The sequence below is a fragment of the Falco punctatus genome (genome assembly GCF_963210335.1).
Source record: "Falco punctatus genome assembly, chromosome: 6".
NCBI classification, from domain to species: domain Eukaryota; kingdom Metazoa; phylum Chordata; class Aves; order Falconiformes; family Falconidae; genus Falco; species Falco punctatus.
The window spans coordinates 21,699,808-21,725,927 of NC_137585.1; the positions used below are offsets into that span (position 1 = coordinate 21,699,808).

At 38.2% G+C, this 26,120-nt stretch overlaps 2 protein-coding genes across 7 annotated transcripts in view; one reads left to right on the forward strand and one right to left on the reverse strand.

Annotated features, from left to right (window-relative positions):
* The window catches only part of LMO3 (LIM domain only 3), a 57,478-nt gene extending 47,497 nt beyond the window's left edge, over window positions 1–9,981 (forward strand). For all 6 annotated transcript variants that reach the window (XM_080391809.1, XM_080391812.1, XM_080391810.1 and 3 more), the window contains 2 exons: window positions 738–863; window positions 9,870–9,981. In XM_080391809.1, coding sequence (XP_080247935.1) covers window positions 738–863; window positions 9,870–9,975 — 232 coding nt within the window. In that variant the 3' untranslated portion in view covers window positions 9,976–9,981. The remainder of the gene's footprint in view (window positions 1–737; window positions 864–9,869) is intronic.
* Window positions 1–26,120, reverse strand: part of LOC308065656 (uncharacterized protein) — an 80,590-nt gene that overhangs the window by 155 nt on the left and 54,315 nt on the right. The window contains exons 3-4 of the mRNA XM_080391818.1: window positions 23,876–24,019; window positions 1–8,096 (exon numbers count right to left, since the gene is read on the reverse strand). The exon at window positions 1–8,096 is cut by the window's left edge and continues 155 nt beyond it. Coding sequence (XP_080247944.1) covers window positions 8,068–8,096; window positions 23,876–24,019 — 173 coding nt within the window. The 3' untranslated portion in view covers window positions 1–8,067. The remainder of the gene's footprint in view (window positions 8,097–23,875; window positions 24,020–26,120) is intronic.

The following is a 26,120-nucleotide window of genomic DNA, read 5'->3' on the forward strand; positions in this document are numbered from 1 at the left end:
GCTCCTGATGTGACTATATATAGTTTACAGCCTCATTTACTTTAATGCGCTACCTGAATAACATAATCATAGCAATAACTATGGTATAGGGTTGTAAGGTGCATGAACCACTAATGCTTTCTGACAATTTAAATGACTTGTTCATAAAATGTTCTTTTAATAATAGTGGTAAAGCTTTTAGCACTAGATGTCAAAAATGCGAAGAATATTGGCTTTTTCAAGTGTTATTTCTTTTCTAGCTAAAGTGTGTTTTAATAATAAATAGCACCAAAAGCCAAGGTTATGTGGCTCTCGTCTGTATGGCAGGATCCAAGCAGAAGACTCTTGCCGCATATGCAAACAGCTTGACTTCTGTCTGCACAGTTATGTAACATCCTTAATCTGTTTACTATTTCTTTGTTTAGTTTAACAAGATGTTTCTTTTATCAGGAAAGGTCAGTATAACCTGCAGAAAAAAATAACATCACAATAGGTGCAATATTAGTCTGTCACTGCTTCATAAAGCTCTCCCTGGTAAAAAGGACTATGCCTTTGTATTGTAAATTGAGCAGACTTGTACCACCAAAGACCAGCTTTTCCAAAGGGAGGTGTGCTGGGAAGTCAATCAAAGGCCAGGCAACTGCTGAGAAAAAAAAGGAAAAACGAAACAAAAAAAGAAAAAAAAAAAAGATAAAAACCAAGTAAGTGTGGTTTCCAGTTAAGCATCTTCAGGAATATATTTCTTTCTGTATCTCCAGGTTATTTGGTGTTACAGGAAACTGTGCTGCCTGCAGTAAGCTCATACCTGCTTTTGAGATGGTGATGAGAGCAAAGGACAATGTTTATCACCTGGACTGTTTTGCATGTCAACTTTGTAATCAGAGGTAAGAGAATTTCTTGGGTCTGTTCCATAAGCTAAGTGCTAATTCGGCACTAGTGTGAGCATACATTCAAGTGAAGAGGAAACATCTACCAGTAGTGGAAACCCAACACTGAGAGTAAGACCTGGAACTTTTCCTGGGACTGATACAGAAAATCTTTCATGACCTTGGCCAGAAAACTTTTTGTGCCTCAAATCCCGCATCAATAAAAAAGAGTAATATTACTCCCTCTCCTTCAAAAGGCTGTCAAGTTTAATTAATTAATATTTATAAAGGACTTTGAGATCCTTTTCTGCAGAAGAGCATAGCAGTACCATTTGTCATTATTACATTAATTTCACTTTAATTTTTCATTTTTATGACATTTATTTCTTTTAAAGTACATGTTGTTTCTTCCTGTTGCTAGAACTGTAATCATTTAAAATTAAAAGGTGTTGTTCCCACCATTTTCTCTGTAGCAGCACTGGACTTCTTGTGTTCTATTTTTATTTCCATATCCTAACTGTAGGTTATAAAAATCCCAAGGATCCAAACCCGACACTTTGTTCTGAAGCATCACCCATAAGTTAGAGTTGCAGAACAAATGTCAAAAATGATAGAATTGTAACAGCTGAATTTTTCAGAGGTAAATACAGCTGAATTTATAGCAACTACATTCAGAGTAGTGACCAAATCCTGTCAGAGATTTCACGAGAGCTCCATTTCTGACTCCACGAGAGCTGCTAGCAGCTTTGCCAATGACTTCTATGAAGCCTAGGAAATGAGAGAACCAATTATGTCCATTCCTTAATGCACCTATTATTTGCAGTTATTTTTCAGTTATTACATGATCCTATTTAGAGTTTTATAGCATTAATATTTTTTTTCATTTTCAGGTGGGAAGAAACACAATGTACATTTCTAGGGAAGAAACAAAAATTAGGAAGATAGTAGTCTAACATGACAAAGTTAGATACAGCTCTAAATAAGCTGTGCTAACACACATTGTCCTACAATGTATTATTTTGTAACACTGTAGTCATTTAAAAATCAAACATCCCTAAAGAACCATAAAATGTACAGCTGCTAATAAGTGTAGCACACTACAATTACGCTCTTTAAAAAAAGCCAAATTGACCTTTTTCATCATGTTGCATGGGAAATTAAAATACCAGGCAAGTAATAACCACTGCTTAAACTATATAATAATGCAAAGTAATTATAGGTTCTAATGCTATTTAAAGTCCTATATCAATTTTGTCTTGCCACAGAAATAAGAGGCTGTATTCAGAGTAAGGCAGGCTGAGCCTTCTGTAGTACTGACTTAAGTAAGACACATGCACACTCCTAGGTTTCGTTTCTTAAACCCTTCACATCCCTGTTTTTTTCAAACCACAGTTCTAGTATCATTATTAAAGCACCTAATATATTTCTGTTGTTCGCTTCATTTATTACATGCCATAATGGGGCTGCATATCTTTAGAGTTGGTTATGCACAATTAGCACTTAGTTATTGTCTTGTCACTTCAGCCCATACAAGACAAACTTCTATAATGTAAGAAGTCAGCCAATCTTCATCAGTCAAGCAAAGCAGACAATGTTTGTTACCCAGAGTGCAAAAGATTTTCATCATCGTTAGCACTCTTGGATCTGAGGAAGTGAACTTTCTTTTTCTCCTCGCCCCCCTCCACAAAAAAGGGAAGCTGTTGAGATTATTTTTTATATTCCTTTTTTACCATTACAAGTGTGAATTAATGTACAATTACACTTTGCAGCTAATATACATCATTCAGTGCCCTAGGGCCACTGAGCTACCTTTTGTTTGATTTTTACTTTTTATGTAATTTGGTTGAAGGGTTGCCTAAATTGTCTTATAGGAGTCTTAGGCTGGGAACAAAAGCATTGATTTACCTGAAATACAGTCTAGTTCATCTAGTCAAGACAGGGAGCAGTTCCAGAAGTTTCAAGAAATTCTCAAAATTGGCCCTATCCTGATCATATTGCAATAGCTCTCATGGAGCCTAGTAAGACAGACTGCCTGTAGAGTACCTTTCTTCCTCACAATTTGGGGCTAATGGCACTCTGAAGAATAAATTTCATTGTTTTTTATCATAAATCCTGTTTCGTGGATGCTCCAACATAGCTCTTCTGCAGTTCCTATGACAAAACATCCCACTGATGACATTCTCTCATTAATAAATAGCTTTAAATCTTTTGTTTTTCATTACTTGTATAACAATAAAACCCAAAAATGCTAGACACCTGACCCATCACCAGTTTTGGAAGACTTTTTTTATATGTACTATGAAACCACTTTTTTCTTTTAAACTTAATCTTGTCAGTCACCATGCTATTAATAATTTCTGTTGTCCTTCTCAGGATCCTGTTTTAATTCCTCTAGTTAAGCTAATCAAAACCAAACAGCAGATTCTGAGTAAGGATGAGTTTATAAGATAGCATTTTAACTTACTTTATTCCATGCTGCCCCTTTGTATGCAAAACAGTGTTATTGAGGGGTTTTAGACTTGCTTTTTCCTCTCACTCCAGCCACTATCCCTAATGTGTAATTTATCTGTTAATATAGAGAATATTTTTATTTACAAACACATCAGTAATAGCCAAAAATCACCAAGAGAAGTAGCAAGGCTTACCAGCTATTGTAAGACCTGTATGTTCGACCTTATTGCCCACCTTCATGTTCTCTCCTCTTATTAAATTTTAAATCGTTTGGGTCATTCTTTATACCAATAAAAGTACAACATATTTTGAGTACTACTGCAGAGTATATAAGGCTCTATGTTCAGTTCCATGTTTCAGATCTTCACTTATCCACCATTCAGTTTTTTTTCCTAACAGAATATGTGCAATGAATGTCCATGAGTAGACTAAATCATTTCTCCAGCTTGCATTACTTTGGTTTTGCTTTTGGTACTTCTGACGTTCTGTCCTTGGTTGCTCCTTCCAGTCCCTTCTGCCTTCCAAGCTAGCAAATAATTATATTAACTCACATCACACCAGTCCTTGGGGCAGCCTGTTCTTCAGGCTTGCTATTGCATGACCCTCATAGTCCTACTCTTCAAACAGTTGATCCTGGCCCAGTGAGAGGGAGGCCTGGCATTTTTGCCTAGTGCTTTTTGTGAAAGATTTAGTGATTTTTCTGCTTTTATGTACAAGTTCACTGTTTTCTTTATTATTTTTGAGTATCTACAACTCACCATCCAGCTCAAGTCTTATTGTGGATGGTAGTTAGACCCTCTGGATTTCAGGGGACTTTTGTTTTGGCCATGAACTCTGTCTCTGAACTGACTCATAACGAGCCTGTCCCCTCTTATTGGCCTCCTGAAGGCTACATTTTCCGAGTGAGAAGAAAAACGCATTGTCTCACATACTGTAATCTAGGAAGACAGACTGTAGACAGGACTGTAGACATAGACAGGACTGAAAGAGATCTCCTGAGCCACCAAGTCTAGTCCCCCGGTGTCAAATAGGCACTGTCTCATATTTTCACTTTCATAAAGCTATTCAGCTCTAGGATCTAATTGCTCCATCCAGCCATTTTTTGACATATTTTCCCCATTTTTTCTTGATACTGATGCTTAAAGCTGTAGGGATTTTGTGAATATTAAGCTCTTCTTCTAGCCTAAAGGTTTTAGCGTGCCCTTATCTTTCATGTCTCTGTCCACCTTACTCCTAATTTGAAGTTTTTCCATCTCCTAAATACCTGCAGAGCTTAGTGACAGTCATCTTAATGGTGTGAGTGCTTCCCTTTCTTCTCTGTAAACAAATTCCTCCTCTGAAGCACTTAACCTCATGTTGGCAGTAGCCTTATTACAGTTAATTTCTGCAGAAAATTTAAAGGGAAAAAAAAAAAAAGGAAACCACTGGAAAAATAAACCTGTAAACAGACACTGCCTTTCACACTTTGTCAGGTTGCATGTGTGTGACTAGCAAAATGGAGTGGAAAATCTTGTGAGTGGGCTCAGCTGTATCTTCGCTTGACACTTTTGACTACAGCGATGATGTCAGTCTGCCTTTGGCTTTCCCACTTTCCGGAGTTTCTGTGTCCTTCCTTTCACTCTCTGTCGGCTGCTTTAGCAGCTTGTTCCATACTTCTGTGATATTTTCTCTCTGCCGTTTGAAGTCAACTCAGGATATGGTTTAAAACCTCCATCTGCTATCACTGAGGGGAGTTTAAATCAACTGTTCTATCCTTCTATCCAAAAAAGCCTTTCTTTTAATGGAAGTTGGACTGAAAATGGTTATACACTCATTCAAACTGCTGTCCTGATGTAGCTGTGAACACTTACCTCCAGTATAAACTGTAAAATGCCGTCACAATGCCGTCTTTGTTCTCTGTCAAGCCAGGGGGAGGGAATGCAATGCCAGGGACATCGTTACTTCAAACACCAACATTAAATTTTTGCATGACTGATCATTTTATAAATTCTAAAGACCTGAATACTGCTTATTTTCAATGAGTGTCTCTAAATTTAGAATAAAAATGAATACATTTTCCATACCTGCTTTTAAAAAAACAGTAAATGAAAAGCGCACACGAAGTTGAGGTTTTTGCTGTAAATTGAACTAGAATTCTGTGTGTATATATATTACATTGTACTGGTAAAAATACACAAACCCAGGCGCAGCTCCCACTTTCCAACCTTTGACAATAAATGGACATTTTGACAGAACCCTGGAATTAGTAAACCATAGCTGTGGACTGATGAACTGTGATGTAAAAGACTGGCTTTGTTCTCTTAGTGATGCAAACAGATTAATATTAATTTGAGTTATACTAGAAACTCAAAGCAGCTTTAAAAAAAAGAGGAAGGGAGGAAAAGCAGAGGACAAGTTACACCACTGATTGCACAGAGCAGAGGGGAAAGGAGTGGGTATCGTGGGTTTGAGCTTTTTTAGTCCTGGAGGAAATCAATTAAATGCTTCCAGATTTTCATTCTACAACAACAAGGATCTGACATTACCAGAGGAGTCACTTCACACATAGCTGTCTTTGGTCATAGTGGTATTTCTCTTGCTTTCTTAAGAAGTTTTCAGTACCTCGACACACATTCTGTATATCAGAAAAGATGACAGACAGCAGTGAGATCTCTGTAAATATCTGTCTGAACAATGAAATAGCTATTTTTCAAAATGGAAGTTTTATATTTCTTGCGATTAGTCTAGGCACACCTTCTCCTTCCAAACAAGGTGATAACAGAGGTCATTTTGTAATGCAAATGGCCTTACTTTTGCCATTGTAAAATATGAAAGGAGTTTTAGGATGTAGGTTAATTATAATGGTCATTCTACTAATGTCACAGTCGTGTCAAAAGTACTATTATCAATTTATGGTGGTAAGTCCAATCTGGCATGTTAATGCAGCCTATTGTATATTTTCTTCTGTTCATCTTGCATGCCTATTAAATAAACTGGGTGAGGGTTTTAAGGAAGGCTGAAGACTACCATCTGCCTGCTAGAAGAATAATAGTTCTGCTTTGTTATATACTCCTAACCCAGTGGCATCTTAATATGCTCCTTGACTCCATTTGATATACGTGCCCAAACTGCGCCCTGATTTACATCCAATGCCAATTCCATAAAAAAAACCCCAAACAACAAACAACAAAACACTTGCCAGAGGTGGAAGGCTAAGCTTGAATTTACCTTTCCCTTTTAAAGCTAAGCCAGGTTTAAATCCTGGAGTGTGCAAACCTGATCTGAAGTAGTTGCAAGATTTAGCTCTTTGACTTCAGAAGAGGCTAAATCTGCTTTTCAGAGTCAAATAAGGTTGAAAGTGTGGATGGATGGTATTTGTCATACTTCATCTGTCTACTTGCCATGTCTCATTGTATTTGGGAGCTAGCATGCCATGTTTATGTGTTTCACCTGGTTCTTACCTCTTTGTCACCTAACGAGTGCATAATTCACACATTTAATACCCAGGGGCACATGCAAGCCTCACCATCAGTCTTTGCCAATGTGTTTCAGTCACTGAACTTGCTCAATACGAAAATGTTTGCAGAATTTGGACTGTAAGTATCACAAGTAATGGGTCTCCCCCAAGGCACAGAGTACCAGCATGCAAACACAGCTCTAGATGAACCCAGAGAGTGTCTCACCATGCAGACAGACCCCCACCCCACAGGTTATCACACAGCCAAGCGTGTCTAGACGGGACACTGGCAGCCTCTCCACAAGACAGCTGTACACTTGGAAGGTAAATGATTTGTGGAACTGTGTATGTTTAAAGCCATTCATGCATAAAGCTGTCAAATGCCATGTAGACATAGGTAGAGCATTTCTGGCTCGAGATATTAACATAGCAAAACTAAAAGGCATTGACACTTTTTATTGGGAAAGGTATCCTGACTCCCTCATGTAGCTGGTGCAGTTTAATTCAAGCCGTGGCACTTCTCTGAGGGCTGAGAAACAAAATCTTTCAGGCAGGCTTTTGATGCAAACAATATTACACGAAATCACATATGAAAGTATTGCTGTGCAAGTGAATTGCACTTCAGCAGTGTATTTTTCATTTACTAAATACTTTTAAGAAGTTAGTCTGCTAAGCTCTGTATTACACTGGAACACAGAGGAATACGTGGCTGAATAACACTCACAGTTCACAGTGAGTGCTTTCTGCTGTGCGAACAGAGGTGGTTGTGTCACCCATCAGTGCCTGACCTGCAAGAACAGACACACTGCTGGGCAGTAACCCTCTGATGTGGTGGGCACTGCCAGCCGGACATCTCCCACCCAGTACCCAGCAGTAGTCATTGGGCAAACTGTAATGGAGTGACTGATTTGTCACAATACATAACTTCCCCTGCTTTAGCCCATATTAATCCATATGTTCATTTAAGAGAAAAACTAAGAAGGGCTATTTTTTCATTATTTTTTTTTAAATTGACTTCTTTGGGAAAAACACTTTTACATATTGGCACTGGTTAAGACTCCTTTATCTAATCTGGTAAGATGCACAAAAGAATTTTTGTCAGCATTGCTATCAGTGGACAAAAATACAAAAGATGGAAACTAGAGAAACCACGAAAGAACTTCATTGCTTTAAGAATTCTGTATTTCAACATACCTTCTCAAAATACTTTTGTGTTGTTAGTAACCTAATATATCAGGATTGGGGTGGGAAGGATAGCAGGAACCTGTAAACGCTATGAAAGTCTTGACCATAAATAACTTAAAAGATTTCGGGATCATTCCATAATCTCTATTTTCAATCATCAGCAGCAGCAGGCAGTAATCCTACAGAAAAAAAAAAAAAGTCCACAAATAAACAAACCAATTTTCCTTTAAGAGCAGAGCTAATTCTTTTCAATCCACTTTTTTATTACACTATTTTCCCTCTATCTATTTAGCTAGCATAAGGATAAATTTCCAAAGCTACCCAGTTGGAAAATAAATGGGTTCACTGTTTGTCTAGCATTCCAATCTTCACAAATGTAAATCAGTCCAACTGCTACTCATTTAAACCTCCACCTTCACAAAACATTAAAGGACTGCTTTCCATACACAATTTAAACTGTGACAATTCACCAAGATTTCTGCTTGAACATCATTAGAAATTGACTATCTGATAAAGAGAGACCACTATCAGAGGTCAGGTGGGTCAACCTGTGTCATTTACGTAGTTTTACTGGGTCAACTACAGCAGGCACCGCTATTTGAAGGTTAAATTGTTACAATTAAATACATATACAGCTATTCCCATAGCTACTCTGTTGTTAAATCTACCGTAAACAACACAAGCATTTATATCTGACCCTAATTGTGTCCAAGATGTCACCATTTGGAAATTATACAAAAAAGGACATTATAATCCGTTACACATTAAACAATACTTTATGTAGTGAGATCCATAATTAGCTGGTAGAAACTGGTTTCATTTATTCACATCAGTGTTAAGGGGTTCATTTAGGTTACTTTCTTTCATTTTAATTGGAATAATGCGAGCAGTGCCTCCCAATATATTTTATAGCTGGAGAGTTCACTATAAACAAAAGCATGTAACCCTGCCAAGGCAGTCACTAGGGAAACTCTTTTTCTATGCATTGGCCCTATTCACTTGCTCCCTAAGTATCTTCAAAAAGATTGGCTTTGGCAGGGGGAAGGGTTGAGGAGTGTGTCACTGAAGAGCCTTCTTATATGCAAGCATACTGCTTAGCTGGAAAATCCCACTTTACTCGAAGTTTGAAGCCAGCCAGCCAGGAGCGTTAACGTTATGTGATTTTCCTACTCATCAAAGAAAATCAAATGAAATATCTCAGTAGCGTTTTGTAGCAATCAGATCATTCTGATGCACATAATAGTATAACAAGGTAGGTATACGGATACCGTAAGAGAGAAAATAGTTAGCTGAGTAACTACATTTATAATCAACTCCTACTGGAAAAAAGAAAAAGGTTTCTCTGCATGCCTGCCTGTGTGTCTCTGGATTGCACTACAATATATGTAAAGTTGTGTGTATGCTAGGAACAGTTCTCAAAACCACCAGTTTAAATAAATTCTGGTAAAATATCCAACTGGAATGTAACGAGAAATTCTTAGTGGTACACCTGCGTAAGACAAATGTTAACGTATCGCAGATGGGCATCTCACTGTATACAATCACTTTCTTTTCCTTCTGATTTGCATCAAAGCAGGACATTTACTTTTCACTCAACTCAGTAGCCTGGGATTTTATTCTTTTTTTATCTGTGTGCTAGTGACCTGATCCAAGACTCCCACATTCTTTGGTGGACTTTGAATGACATCTTTGGCTGGGGAAGCAAAGCACTTGAATGCACTAGATTTTGTTGAAAGCTCAGGATTAATTCTGATACCAGAGCAATTCCTTTGCTGGGCTTTCACATACGTGCACATGTGTCTATGAGCACTGCGACAGACAGCAAAGGTGTTAGCTGTGCAGTCAGGACAAAAACATTGTGAACACTTGCTGTACAATACCTATGTGTAAGATCGTATCACACCATTCATCCTGAAACTACCTTTTTTCTTCCTTTATTATTATAATTTCAGATTTTGCGTTGGAGACAAATTTTTCCTGAAGAACAACATGATTCTGTGCCAGACAGACTATGAGGAGGGTTTAATGAAAGAAGGTTATGCACCCCAGGTTCGCTGATCTGATGCCACACCATTAAGAATAAAAAGCACTATGTTCTTTTATCTTTTTTGCTCAACATGTATATAAGAAATGACACAGGAACCTACTGAATAGCATAGATATAGGGAGACAGAATGGTTGCGTGAAATAAAAGGCGGACTGCATCTGTATGTAGTGAAAATTGCTCCAGTTCAGAGTTGAATGTTAATTAAAAAGGTACTGTACATACAGCTGGATTCTTTATGCTTGCTCTTGGGGTTTTTGGTTTGTTTGGGTTTTTTGTTTCTTTTTGTGTCATTTGGCATGAGATGTTTATTTTGGACTATTGTATATAATGTATTGTAATATTTGAAGCACAAATGTAATACAGTTTTATTGTGTTACCATTTGTGTTCCTGTTTGCTTCTTTGTATTGTTGCATTTAGTACAATCAGTGTCTAAACTTACTGTATATTTATGCTTTCTGTATCTACCAGCTATTTTAAATGAGCTGTATCTTTCTAGTAAAAAGCATTAAAGAGCAAATCCCAACCATTATGTTACACTTAGAGCTTAAGAATACTGTTTACATTAAAACTATTTAGAAAACTAATAACTCTAGCAGCACCTGCTGCTAATGATGCTATCGTTAAGGGTCTATCAGCACTTCTGTTATAAGCCTCTATTTTTCAGGGGTTAAGCATCTACTGTTTAATTGCATAGATTTTCCTCAAAGAGCACTTTTATTTTACTACAAAATTTTGAAAAACAAATCTGACCGGTTTGGGATATATTACAAAGGCTGCAAAAGTTAATGATTTTGGGTGCTGCTTTTCTGCCCCTTAGGCATTCAAAATGCCTGGATTTGATTTTTAATTTAGCTGGAATTTAAGCCCTAATGCAAACCAGTGCCTCTGGTTATCTTATTTTATATATATATAAAAATATAAATATATGTTATTTTTCTGAAATCATTTAATTTGGGGGGAGGGGGGTAAGGAAAGGGAGAGGACTTCTGTTTATATACATTCTAAAAATTTCTTAAAATTTGAGGGGTCTGTCTTCCTCTCTCTTTTTTGTTTTTCATTTTTTTTAATCAGGGCTTAACCCTAAAGTTTTCTGGGGCTGTGTCCTCAACACACCCTGGAAAAAAGTGAAAGTAGAAGGCACTGTAAACAGCCCCCTCTGAGGGTCTATTTACATTAAGGAAATGACCCCGAGCTGACACTAGGAGAGTGACTTCTTACTAATTACCCACCTCAGTGAGTGCTGAAGGTGATTTAAATGCTGATGTGGATGGGACAAAACTTTGAAATACCAATACAGAAAGTGAGAGCTACTACACTGGACTGCACAGGTACTTTGCTGTCCGTGCCAGCATCCTACAAGTTTGCCCCATCAATACTGGCAATTAAAATCCTTTTGACAGAGGTGGAGTCACTGCTGACAGGTACTGTTGGCAATCAGTCCACTTCTTAGGAGAGTGGACCTCAGTTTTTAAAGCCATGAAGCTATAGCATCAGCCGGATGTCCCTAAGTGCTCATACCCCTGACAGAGCTTACAGGTGTTTGGCAAAGGAAAGCAGGATGAATGTTTAAAAAGTTGTTAAATGCATATTTAATTCTTTTCTGTTTGCCACTGTAATCTAGCTCACTGGGAAAACACTTAAGAAAACAACATTAAAGAAAAAAAAAAAAGAAAAAAGAAAAAAAAGAAAGAAAAGAAACTCTCTATGCCCTATGTTGCTATGAAGCTGAGCTCTTGTTTTTATTTAGACTAAGAGCCCTCACCATTGCTCAAGTTGAGTACTGTCCTTCCCTGCTCTTCCTGTGCTGTTGTGCAGTTTCAACATGTTTTTCCTGGAGATGGGGAAAGAAACTTTGTAATGCAGTGGGTGATTCTTCTAGCGTATGGTTTGGAGCGCACTGCACAGTGGCTTGACTTAGAAATGGATATTTAGTTCTAATGACTATTGTTACAGTGTGGTTTTGTTTCTGGCTGTGAACCGTTTTAAAAACACACATGGCTCACAAAGCTTGACTTCGACTCATACAGGACCAGTAAGAAATGCAACAACTCCTCAGGATGTTCTTGCTAATTAGAAGAAGTAGCTCCACGTAGCTTTCCAAATGAAATTTAGCCCTATTTTGTGAACTATCTTCCTTCCTAAAGTCTCTCTTCCACTCCCTTCCACAGTCCCTTAATGTCTTTGGGACAGAGAAGCAGTTGATGTCAGAGGTACTATTAGGCTCTTCCAGATCTACTTCAAGTGCAATAAACAAGTTGTCCTTTCCATGAAGGTCACCATGAGGTGACCAGAAAGGGAAGAATCATATTATTTTATTTTGATTCCAATTTCAATTTTCTCCTCCAGCCTCTGTTTTGTCTTTCAGTTAGAAGCCAGACAGATCTCTTCTGTTTTCCATTAGTAGACTACAGATTGAATAGAAATCCCTGGTTCAGAAATAGGGCTGGGGAACAGGAAAGAAGGGACTTTGGTTCTGTCTTTGACTTGCTGTAAGCTCGGGCAAGTCACTCAACTTCTCTGTGCCTCAGTTGCCCCTGTCTGACGAATGGGGCTAATGCATACACTGCTTTTGTAAAGCATTTTTGGCTCTTCAGAAAACCAAGAGCTATGCATGCAAATGTTACTAGTAGCGTTAGGACATTCTGGGAGAAGCAGAGCATTCTTCTGTGCAGTAGGAAACCACAGATCTGAGTTAGGAGAGCACCAAAACCAACTAGGCCTGTGGAAGGCTTTGCTGGGGATGAAGGCAGCGACACGCTCATAGTGCTGTAAATGCTAAAGCTCGCTCTCATAACCAAAACCTGCCGCTGCTCAGCCCTCTATGGGGTAAATGCATAGAGCGTAATGGGAGAATAGTGGCATGTCATTACATGCCACGCTACTCATATGTGCATGTTTTCTGACATATGCTCAAAATAGGGAAGAGGAGCGTGGTCCTGCTATGGAGAAAAAAATAGTCTCGTGATACTATCAACTATAATTGATGTAAAGATAAAAAAAAAGTTGATATGCTTATTCGAAGTGCTGCAATGGTATGGCACTGCTTTGAGCACTTTAAGCTCATATATCTCATTCATATACATAACTAACATTTGTATGTAGAGGATACAGTATAAACTTGGATTTGATGTAGGGCAAAGATCAATTACACATTTTCCTGTATTTCAAACTTCCATCTTGCCTGGCTGTTAAAATAATAACTGGGAGCTGAAATATTTACTGGAAACATTTACAACTCCAATAAAGTATAATATCATAAGACAATATTGAAGAGAGATTATCTGCCAGGCCGCTTTATTGATCTTTTTGACAGAGGCCTAGACCATTCCTTCGAGTTACTTTTAGTTATCTACCTTAGGTTCCCTTCACCGCTGCGTGTGTCAACATGCTCTGTCTGCATACAGTGAAGTGTTCTGCTAGTGACCATTGCTCAGTGTATGTTCATTTGCCAGGCAGGAATGCTTCCACTTGTGTCTCCTGTCTTTAGGGTATTTTATCTCTATCTGTACATATCTGTATCTAAGTTTAGCCAGACAAAAGTTATAATAATTTAAAAAATGCATTGTTCTTGGGTTGCTGTTTTTTAAGCCACATAGCAAAGTACAAATATCAAACCTTGATTTTCAACTGTAGAAAGATCCTCCACCAACCACAACCTGCTGCGTCTATTATCTGTCGTGACTAGTAATGAGTTAAGACAGTCTGGATTCTGCAGACGCAGTGACCAGGGCTAAAAGTCTCTGATCTGTTTCATAATTGTATTTTTATCGTTTAACATATTTTCTGAGGGTTTTTTTAAGCACACCTTCTTGCGTCTTCCTACCCTCCCAAAATGCTCAAATTTATGCTCATGTAATGTAAATAAAGAAAAAATCATCCAGCAACCCCTCAGATGTTCCTAATTGCCTACACATAGAATGACATGAGGAAAATATATTGCAAAGTGGTCAGTGAGAAGGGAGACTGTGGGAAAAAGAAAAAAAACAAACAGGGACTGTTGCAAGGTTTCACCTGTACAGACAAAGTACTTTAAAGGCTTTTTCAACATAATATACAGCAGCTTCTTATAATTTTCTCAGCAGTAGGTAGTTTACAGTCATCTGTACCTAGAACAAATCTTGTCAAAAATAAAGGTCTGTAGTGATTGCTGGGTATAATTTTATACATTTAGCTGATTCTTCTGAAAGCTTCCACTGTGCTGCTGTTGTCAGACTAAATTACCAATTTAGCCATTTGTTGTTTAATGAATAAAAAACTCCTATGGCATTGGAGATGTTGTGGTTTCAATAAAGCAAAAGCTTTATCAACTCAAACTACAGAAAGCAAAGTGTGTACTGTATATAAGAACAGTGTTTTTATTTTTTTAAATACCACTTTAGACAAAAAAAAGCCAATTACATATTCACTTACTACATTTCTCCTACTTCAGTCCAATGATGCAGACCAAAGCCGTTTACTGTTCAGTACCTTACAAAAGGAAACCAAAATACATATGTGCAAGGTAACAGGCCATTAGCACAAATGTGTTCCCAGTAAAAATCTTTGGTGTAGGCACCATTTCTAGAAGCTGCCAAATGCGGGTGATAGAAATATTATCAAGGAAGTGATTTTAATGCTATTTAAGGCATTAAAAGCTGAAGAGTATCTGTTTAAAGCTTTAAAGTAAGTGTTGCATGTATCTAATACCTTTTAAAATGCCCTTCTGCTGATTTATATTCATCCTGAACCTGCTAATAATGAGTATACATAAGCAAATACCATCTTCCACCTATTCAGCATGTCATTGATATGAAAGCCCCAGAAAATATCTCACGTAATCAGTGTGTTCAGAGAGTTATCTAGCACAAATTACTCATTAACTCAATAGCACATAATAAAAAAGAACATCAATTAATTAATGAGTCACCCTCAGATCACTTTGATTACAACACAGCTCTGTTGAAACAGCAGTTATAAATGGAGCTGCCTCTCTTTATTCATTGTTTGCAATTGGCCCATTATTTTGCAGAGACCAGTGTCATATTTAACACATGCCTGCAGGTAATTCTGTGATTAGTTTCATAAATGAAGATGCAGAGGGAGAACACAGAGTGTCTTGCTCTGCAGTCAAGTCTGAAGATGCACAAGGCCAGCCTGCCTCCAGACTGCAAGGTCTTGGTGACAGGACAACGCTCAGAACTTGTCATAGTAAAGTCATACTGACCTTTACTTTAATCTGAAGATCTCAAAGCTCTGGGCAAACACCTTTGACTTAGGCTTCCCAACAGGCCATGTTGCTTGTATGTCACAGAAAAGGACACAGAGGTAGAGAGATTAAGTGGGCTGCCCAAGATCATGCAGCCAGTCTGCATTCCCTGAACCCCACTATTAGCATGACTTGTAAGACCTCACACAGTTGTCCCAACCTGGGTCTTGCCAGGACAGGCTCCAGTGCTGTGCTCGGAGCAACATATGGAAACTCATCTTCAATGCTCAGGGATGGCCCGAGGGGCAAGGAGAGGCTGAACATCCAAAGCTTCATTGTGGTGAACTGTGTTTGGTGAATATGAGCCAGGGAGGCGAGTGGCAAGGGCTGGTTGTGGGGGGTTTGTATAAGTTTTTTAGAGGAAAGATGAATAAAAGAACACAAAGTCACCACCTAAAGTTCCTAAACTATCTTGGTTAAATGCCATTCCAATAAGCTTATAGTGTAATTATAACAGTTCCCTTAGGTAAGTAAGAAACATCTGTTAGTAACACATAGCAGGTGTTAGCAATTACACATACTGATTTTTTTTAAGTGTTTTTAATTAAAAAGAATTCTGTTTTCTGAAAAGGAAAGCATGGTAAGTCCAAACAAGCTTTTGTTTGTGTGGCTCTAGATCATGTAATATGCAAAACGATAAAGGTAAAATCAACTTAAATTATCAAGGGTTTGCACATTTGACTCCAGATTAGTGCAATCAAAAGCAAGTTGGGATTCACTGCATTATTATAAAGCATGTCACATTAGTATTCTAAGCAAAGTCTCATCTAATGTATGAAATCCATACAGTTCATGTAATAACTGAATACATCTAGAGTAGAGTGTTTGAACCTAGGAAGATTTCTATAGTTAAGCAAAATATGATAGTTATCGTAAGAAAAGAACAAATTGCAAGGAATCCTGTATAATAGTTCCTTCACATTCCCTTTGTCCCACTACTGGGAAACAGTTTCTAGATTATATTAGAGCAAAATCAAACTATGTTGTCAAATTACTTTGAAAAACTAGCCAAGAGCAATTTACATTTAGCAATGTGATATGCTGTGCCATTAAGAAATAACAAGAAAGAGCCACATTGAAAGGCCAACTATTTAGAGGTGGTTCTAATCTAGATTAGAAGATAATAAAATGACAAATCTGTTTCCCTGCCTTGATGCTATCTCTCCATAGATGCCAAGATGAGGACATCAGGCATATCAAGATTTAAATCTTGTCATAAACTTTGGCTTTCCTTTTATATAAAATACATAAGCAAACTAGCTGGCAGAGAAAATAGCAAGAAGCACCAACATTAGTACAATCTATGGATTTGCCTTTATATCCAGCTGGGATCCAGGTTGTGCTTGTTTGTCACGTACAAGTCTGTGGTTCCTTTCACAAAAGCGTCTCTAAACTCCAGTGCAGAAAAGCAGCCTTTCTACCTACAATCTACAGGAATATAAGATTATTTTTCTTTACATTTTTCCCAACAGTGTGTTTTTTATGAGGAGACACATATAAAATAATGGGTACAACCCCCTCTATCAGTAGACCACTAAACCAAAGAAAAAAAATGCATACATATTTTATTTACCTAACTGAATGCACAGATTTGGAAAGAAAGACAAATTTTTAACATTTTTCTGCTTTCAGGAAGCTTGGGGTTTATCCTGTGTTATCCATAAGTATTTCTAAGCATCTTTATCTCTTATTTGAAGTATATAATGTTTGTTTAAGCCTTTATTTATATCAAGGTCATTAAAACTTCTACCAGTTGCATCCAACCAATACACTGCTAGTATTGCAACCAGCTTTCTGGATGAACAGTATATGAAAAAAACAATATAGACCTTTTAACTCTTACACTTATCTTAGTTAAGAACTTTTAGGTACTTACTACATAGCTTTATTAGCCATTCATGATTGCAGTGTAATAGCCAGGTATCCAAACCAGATGCTACACAGTTAACCAAATATATGAGCTGTGAACAATAATCATGTAGCAATAGCTATAAAAGTATTTTGATGGTTTTTTTGTTGGAAGTTGAAGCAGAGCATTTCAGTACTTACTGTACAAAATGCCTTTCTGGAGTGCAGTAGCCTTGTGACAATTAGTGCATATTAATAAGAATAAATTAAAAAAAACAAAAAAACAAAAAAAAAAAAACAAAAACCAAAGCAAGATAAATGACTAGCAAGTGTCTTTAATTTAGAATGACAGCCTCATGTTTGTTCCTAGAGTCTCTCAATCATCATGTAAGTGATAAAATATGACCAAGACTAGCAGTAAGGAAAGTTTCTGCATTGTCTTCTCATCCCAGTTTAACTTGGGAACATTATAATAGACCTTTTCACTCTCTTCCCTTCAAAGTCCTCAAAAAAAAAAACCAAACCCAAAAAAACAACAAAAAAAACCCCTGAAAAAACCTAAACTTTTGCTGTGTTTTGTATGGCCAGCTGGAAGATCTACCTGGAGGTATGGTTCCTGAGCTATAAAGCTCAAGTGGAGGGAGGGATGTAAGTGAAATGAGCAAGGATGCAAGACACAGGTCTCTCTTCAAAGTCAAGCTTAGTACCATCTACTCACTAAGGGCATACCATTATCTTGGAGCCAAGCACCTGAAGGTTAGACGTTGTAGTAATAGCAGCGTACACCTGGATCCACCACCGTGGACTTGTATCTTTCTGTCCATTTACAAAATAATGCTCAGGCCCTCACTACATTTTGGAAGTGGTATGAAGATAAACACATCAGTGATTTTGAGATGCTAAAATGCTAGTGATAGAGAGGGCCACAAGTTAACCAAGCAGGACGGAGCATTGAAAACTTTCCACAGAGTAGCAGGACTGTGCCAAGACAATGAAGTCCAAGTGATAAAAGAGACCTCCTGCATATTACCTACTATCAGCTTAGGCCCCCTGGCATATATTCTCTTATCTGTCCAATGTCCTTCTAAACTACAAGTGACTTATTGTAGTAGTATGATGTCTTAGTGTCATGAGCTATTGACACTTCCAACAACAGGAAAATCCCTTTAAACAATGAAAATTTCTGATGAACGTCCCACATGTCAATATACTTTGCCTTCTTCAATTGAGGGTGCCTAATTTTGGAGTCTGAAAGTCATCTGGAAGCAACTCTCTGTAATTGAAATCATACTATATAGGATCATATTGCTGGCATTTACTGGGAAAATGAAGCAACACAGAACTATCATAAAATTTCAGGGCTGCAGTCACCCTTGTCTCATCGTGTAGTATTGTAATAGGAAGTTTATAGAGAGGTTGAATTTTTAAGGACAGGCTGGGTATCAATTTGTTCCAAAGTTTTTATTGTGCTAATGAACTGTAACAGCTCTAATCTATTTTTAGATGGTGGCATTTCAAGTCTTTCTGCTCCTCAGTTCAAAATCCATAATGTGGAGATAATATACCACTTTTCTACCTCACAGGATCCATGAGGGTAGCAATTGTGGGATTTGCAACAGCATCAGTTAAGCATATAAAATACCTAAGCAGGAGAAGAGCTCTATCTACAAATTCTAGCTAAGGAATTGTCTAAATACATTAATTGCTGGATGCTAGAGAAGTACTGGGGAAAACATTGTTCATCTTGACTTTTTCTTATCACAGTTCCAAACCACCTTTTAACAGTCTCTGTCAAAGACAGACATTTGGCTAGATGAGAACTTTGGTCTGACCCAGAATGGACATCTTCTATTATGTTCTTCCCTGAGGTACTACAAAGATTAATATAGTGCAAAAGAATGAGAGGCAAGGAAAACAATTACAATTTATACAATTTATTTTCACATTCACAATTATTCTTCTAGAAAGTGTATGCCAATTATCTCTGCCTGCTTCTCTAGCCATTATTAATTGGTTGATTACACAAAGCAGAAGCAGATGAGATGTGATCTGAAAGACCTGGAAGAGAGAACGAGTAAGATCCTTGAGGCTAAATTCACAGAAGAATAAAATGTTGCAGCTGTAATTTTAAAAGTTGGTACCTCCAGACCTGCTACAGCTTTGTTTCCTTATGGTCCCTAGCAAAAAAAGCCCAAGCAAACAAAACTGAGCCCATGCCACATCCTTGGTGGGTCCTCTGTGTCCAATCTACTATGGACAAAGAGCACTGGAAAACAAATGTGTTTTGATTGTGTTGGAGTACACGAGAGTACCTGGTATAGCAGATCTTTCTTCCACCTGCTCTCTCACCCACTCTACCTTTCCAAAAGAGATTTAGTTCTGTTAGAACAGTATTGCCCGCTATGCAGCGTTGCTCATAGAAGCAACTTATCTCCCTGAAAAAATGAAGCCTGTTTAAATTCCATTTTTCTTCCCATACCCATACCTCATTCTCACCCCAGCCCCAAGCTGGAAAATCTGAACTATGACATTTGTTCTTTCTTTTGTTATTGTTCATAATTAGTTAACTAATTCAGACAGACCAAAAATCAGTTACAGAAACTTGATTTGGACACATCTCTGATCATACACAAAGCCCATATAAATCTGATTCATTTTCACTAAAATCAAAAGAAGTGCTGCTGGTGAGAGCAGCAGAGACAGGATTTTACCTCTGGGAAGAGTAACAGACAGAAGAAGGCACCCCTCTGCCATTCTACATCAATTGTTTGCCACAGCCCTGGCTAATCTTTTTAGCTAGTCAAAGCATAGTGTGTTACAGAAGGTCTGAATAACTTGATTGGAAGCCAGCTCAAGCCATGGCAAAATGACTTTCACTCAACATCTTAGCCAAGATTCGAATGTAGATTTTTAGAGTTGAAAACTTACTCTGATAAATTATCATGCCCCTTGATCTCTCTTAAAGACACTGAAAAATGGTCTTCCTTGAGGCTTCTCTCCTGTATGCACATCTTTCTCTCTCCAATTAGATGTCAGCGTATTAGGTACTACTAATCCACACACATCTGTGAACAGCAAAATAATCTATTTCGACAAGCAGCAAAGCAACCCAGCAAGAACTCACGCACAAAAACTGAGCACAATCAGATTAATTCAAAAATAGGAAATCTGACTTCTAGCCATCTTAGAGCATCTTACCCTTTAACCAAGCAAGTCAGTGAAAATAAGAACTTTCGAAACCAACCTCTGGCAGACTTCTCTGTAGCAGTTCAATATTTTTTTCTGTCCCTAGCAAACTCCTCTGCCTTTATTCTGCAGTCCTCTATCCCCAGGACACCACATACAGACCACTAGCTTAAGCCACCAGTGAAGGTGGCAGGTATGTGCAGGCACATACCTGTCTGCTGTGATATTTGGCTGCTGTGGTAACATGAGGCAGAGACAAGGGCAGGCTGCTGGGCAGAAAGGGGTAAAATGCTGTACTAGGTCCAGCCTTGCTCATCTGTCAGATACCACTTATATACCTCAAGGGATTTCAGATGGAGTTTTGACAGGCTTGTCATCATCTCACAATTTCATTCACAAGAACTGAAAATGCTGGGAAACAGGTTTTTGTTACTGGTGCAAACTCAGAGACTTGTAATTGTTTCATTTTTGACTCCTGGATATTCATTTGGACCCTTTCTCCTGAAAATGCAGGTTTGCACTGCTACTTCCTTCTCTCCTTTATCATCCTGCCTGATGTCTCTTCCAAGGAAGCCCACAGTTCTGCCAGCACACAGTGAAAATGCTTAGGCAATGCCAGCAGCTCTTAGTGCTATCAAACTTTTTATTTTGAAGTTAGACAAGCCCCAGGCATATTTGCACCTGCAGTTGCTCCTTGCAACACTGTGCCGCATGTATTGCCTTGTCTCAAGTGGCCCTAAGCCAGTAACCCTCAGAATGTATCCATATCATTCTCTACTTTCTGCTGACACATTTTCAAATCACAGATTTAATGGTTATAATTTTCACATTTAAAATCTCAGACTGTGCAGTCCAGTCCTGTATTTATTTCCAGACAGAAAAACAAAGTCTTGGATTGTCCAAATTACCACCAAAATAAGCTGCAGCTAAATTAGCTAAAGGACTGTGTGTTGGTGTGTTTTTTTCCCCAGACTTTAATATTTCTATATTTACTAGTAGCAATAGGATTTACATATGCAGAGGACCAACACAAAACTGGGTCTTTGTATTATTCAGCCACCAGTAAAAAAGTTCCAGGCACAAAGAGTTAAATGAAGATGGAACAGGGAAGAAAGGTGAGGGAGGAATCATCATCTTCAAGGAGGTGAAATGGTTTCCCCTAAATCACATAAGTCAATACCCATGAAAACCTAATTCATAGGAATCCCTTAACACAGACCGTGGTAAAGGTCCTACTTCTCCGAGGGTCAAGTTGTACAGAATTGTCCTTAAATATACAGAATTATCGCACAATTTATTGTTAAAGAAATAAATTCCCCAACAGTGGGGTCATAAACAATAGTTCTTTGAAGAACAAATCTTTAATCCAATATTGAAATCAGTTCTACTTTGTCAAAAATAGGAGTCGTGTGAAAGTTCCTGACTGATCGTTCTATGCCTGCCTCGAAGGAGTCTGCTGTGCAGACGTTTCAACCTTGAAATCCCCTTTCCACTCCTTTTTTTCCAGCTTTGCTTCACTACCATATATGATATCTCACCTCTCGGTCAGAATTGCTCCAGCTGAAGAGGACAAAGGGATGACTCTGCCCCTCTGGAGCCAGTTAAGAGATATTTTGACTGGAGCATCTTGTAGTACTGTTTGTGTTGTGTTTTTTTTAAACCGTGGCTCTGCATTATTGATTTTGGAGTTTATATGTTACAATACAGAAAGGAAGAAAGGATATTTTTTAAATGCCAAAAAGATCATAATGTTTTTCAGTTTGTTTTTCCTTTGCCAGAGGGACTAAGTGCATGTTCACTTCTTCAGTTCCTCATGTTACAATCTGTTACGTTGCTACTGAAGGCTCAGAAGAAGCTCCTGTTTGCATTTCCTTAATTAGCCTTTACCTTTTTGTGAAGGCAGAGAAAAGACTTCAATGAGTTTTAAAAACGGCCGGTTCTGTGGCAACAGTCATAAATGGGGATTACATAGGTGACAGTAGACTCTCTGAACAGATGTGTCCTCTGGGAAAATAAGTAATGGTTATAGTGCCAGAGATTTGCTGCAGATTTGGGGAGGGGAGTCTTTCTATTGCAGAATGAAAATCCTGCTGCTGCAACTACCCTGCCCTTTACCCATATCTTCAAAGTGGATAGTATTGAATGTAATTGATTAATAGATAAGCATTTTTTGGAACTTGCACGTCTTTCTTTTTTGGAGGAGGCAGTCTCAGAGCCTAATAATAGGAACATCCTAATTTGCTTTATAATCAAATAACCAACTCTTACTGTGGATACCACGAATATGTTCATTTAGGCCATCAAGCAGCAGGGTATATAAACTCACAACTGACTTTGATATTTGAAAAGTAACATTAGCTAGAGTTTTATGGGTTTGATAACATCAGAGTAATATACAAATTGATGTGACGGGCACAAACTGGAATATAGAGAGTCACCATAGTGGGTCGGGTTTCCTCTGTCCCCAGTATTTTCCCCTTTCCAGCTGCTATCAGATCCTTTACAGCAGTCTGTCTTATACTGTCAGTCACAAATCAAAAGAAGGTCAAGAAAGATTAGAAGAATGTTACCAAAAAAACATTTGAAATAATTATAAAACTGAATTCTGAAAATAAAAGAAAGGGATAAAACTTAAGAAAGTTTATTGCTGGCAGTAGGTCAGTCCTCATGGGTGGTGGAATGAAAAGTAGTTGTAATTATCAGCTCCGCATGTTTGTAGTCATTAGGGATTGCTAACTACCTTTAATCATGGCTATGGTTCAGTTCCCTCAGGGCAAGGGAGCAAGCATTTACACCTGCAGCCAGTAATTACAGCTACTTTCACTCCCCTGCCAGGAAGGGACTGCTGCTGGCATGAGCAGCTGGGGAAGGTGGCATTAGAGAAGCTGTACATACAGCCAGGCCCAAAGGACAGATGCTTTGCAAAAGAGTTGGGATGAACCACTTTAAAACATGGGAATAATGCAGGCACTCAAAAGTGACAGAAAACATGCCTCACCTTAAGGCTTGTCTAGACCTCTAAAAGTTCCTCTACACAGTGTTTTATACTTGTGTACACATAGCCCTTTTTTAAGAGTCACAAAATGTTAATAGATTAAAAGATCCTGTACAAACTAATACTTTATTTTTCAACATAAAAATAGCATTTCAATGAAGTTTAATATTATATTTATGAGATTTTCAATTTACCTTTTTATCAATTAAATCAGCATTTTTAGTTTTCATCGCCATTTCATTGTTATTATAAGGAAAACACCACACCTAAGTCAACATCTTGTCTTAGATTTTGAAGAGCCTTGAACTATGGAGATGTCAGTTAGTTGTAAAAAATGAAAGTATATTGAAAACTGTTCTCACAGAAATTGGCTGAAATATGTCCTACTCAATCTTCAAGCATTGTGAGTAGAGGTTTTCACCTTTCAGAGGTGAAATGGGTAGTCTTCTGCCCAAAAGACAAAATCTTTTGGAAGGGATAAGAATTAAAATGGGCAGAAGGAAACAGCTAAAACAAACAGGACAGATATTATTTAAGGTATAGAGATGATTATGAATATGTATAATGTGTATGTGTGTGTGTGTATATATTTCTTTATGTATACATATACACGCTGTTATGCATGCAAATACATACCAATAGTGCCTGTGTGGTCTTTGCCCATGACACAACCATCATGACTCCGTTTGGTTGCTGATGGCTGGGCTGTCTGCTGAGGGGCAGGCACACTCCTCTGTCTGCCAGAGATCGACTCTTGCTGCCGCTTTGGTGGAGTCACTGCTACAAAGGACAACAGGACCAGAATGGATCAAAGGGATGGATCAAAAGGCCAGATGGAGATGCTGAGTACTATGACCCTTCCTTTTTCACAGGCAAAAGAACTGGTGAGGCAACAGGAGATCAATGGCATAACTAGGAGTTAAACTCCCTTTTCCTCCAAGTCAGTGGTGGGCTAGATTATCAGGGCTGTGAGCAAAATCAGGCATAACATGACAGCCGGTACATTTCTTCAGGAGCTGAGACTGCCATGGAGGAGCTCTGAATTGCAACAACCATCACCGAGAGAGCACCCATATACCCTTAAAATATATTTACATCTTGAGAGGGTTGTGGTGCTGTGTTGCCTTAGCATAACCCAGTGGGCACGCTGCAAGCTGAAATATTCTGTCATATCCTGGGTGATTTGGGCAGAAATAACTGGCATGACTCAACCCTTTGCTGCCTATGGAATTCATAGGAGCTATATGACTACGATAGACACTCTGTGCATACTTGATAGGAATGAAAGCAGCAGTCGCACTGAGCTTCTGAACAGGAGCAATAGGCTCCTTATAATGTCTCTCTGATTGATCATATAGCACACTATATGTAAGCTAACCCTTCCTGGCCTTGAGTCTAAGCTAATGGCAATGCAAGATGAAAATACTTCTGATTATTACAAATGGGCTGGCTGTTTGAAGTCAGTGTGATGTATAATAGTTTAGCAACTTCCCATGAAAAGATAACTTATTGCTTCTAGCCACCTTTTACTGGTCAGCACAATATACAAATATTTATAGTTATATGCATGTATGTTGAGTCAGTAAAAATTAATAACTGCAAGAATATTTCATAGGCTGTCCAGAGTTGGGCCAAGGTTAGAGAATCCCCCATGACATGTAAAGCAATAATGTATAACCCTTTAGCAAGGTTTAAGTAAAGCCAATTTTCATTTGGGTGAAAGCCTTTTATTTATCATTATCAATATATTTGGCAAAACGTTCACTTTGCTACTAAGACGAAAACAAGGGGAAAAAAACACCAGCCTCCCCAAGAGCTTTACAGACAAGTCCAGAGTGCTGTTAATATGAGCTCCTCCAAAAGCTACACTCATAGATCATGACTTATTGAGGACAGGAACAAAAAATGAACCAGCCTGAGCAATGAAGGGGTTAATTATAAGACCTGAGTTAAAGGTGTCCTCACAAGTAGGCACTTCATCAAGAAATGGAGTCAGGAAACAAGGGAGAATAGATGAAGGTGCTAGGGATAATAATGATGGCAAGTAATGATTTCCCTAGAGATGATCTGATCTATGGCCACAAGCAAAGAAAAAAGGCTAGAAAGTACTATAACATTACCTTGGAGTACTTAACAGACTCGAAAGCAGTAACCTGGTGTCAAAAAAGGCCCATCACCCTGCTCATTTTAGGTAAAAGAGTTATGCCAAAGTACAAGAGGGGAATGCAAAATTCACATCTGAAATTAAACAGCTGAAAGGTATGATTTAACAATGCTCGAAACTCAATAAGCCAAAGATAAACAGCAAATTAGATGACTCAATGTCAGGAGGAAAAAACATCTTCCATCGATCCCATCGTCAAAAATTAATCTGCCTGAGAATGCCCTCTGCTCCAATCCCAGAACTGATGAAGAGTGGAGGAATAGAGTAAAACCTATGTACTAGTGCTTCACCTTCAGGCTAGACCCTGATTACAATCTCCTGTGAGACATTTCAGCATGAAGCGCCTCTCATGTTGGGACTGCAAAATTAAATTGCGATCAATACTTTACAAAAATAATTGGTGAAAAATGTTCAGAAGTCGGAGCTGTGCTGTGTGGCCAACAAACATATGAAAGTTGCGGGGGGGCGGGGGGGGGAGGCGCTTTGCTGGCTTTTTTTTTCCCTTCCCTTCCTCCTCACCTTACCTTTCTGGGGGTTATTCTTCAGGATAGATCAGTTCAAAGGTGTCTCTTGATAATAGTGTTCTTAGAATAGTTTCACTCACCTTGTTAAGGAATTTCAGAAGCAGCAAAGCATTTACAGTACTAAATGCATTATACTAATTCCATGTTTTGAATCTCTCCCTTGTCCTTTATTTCTTATTTGTTTCAGGTTAAA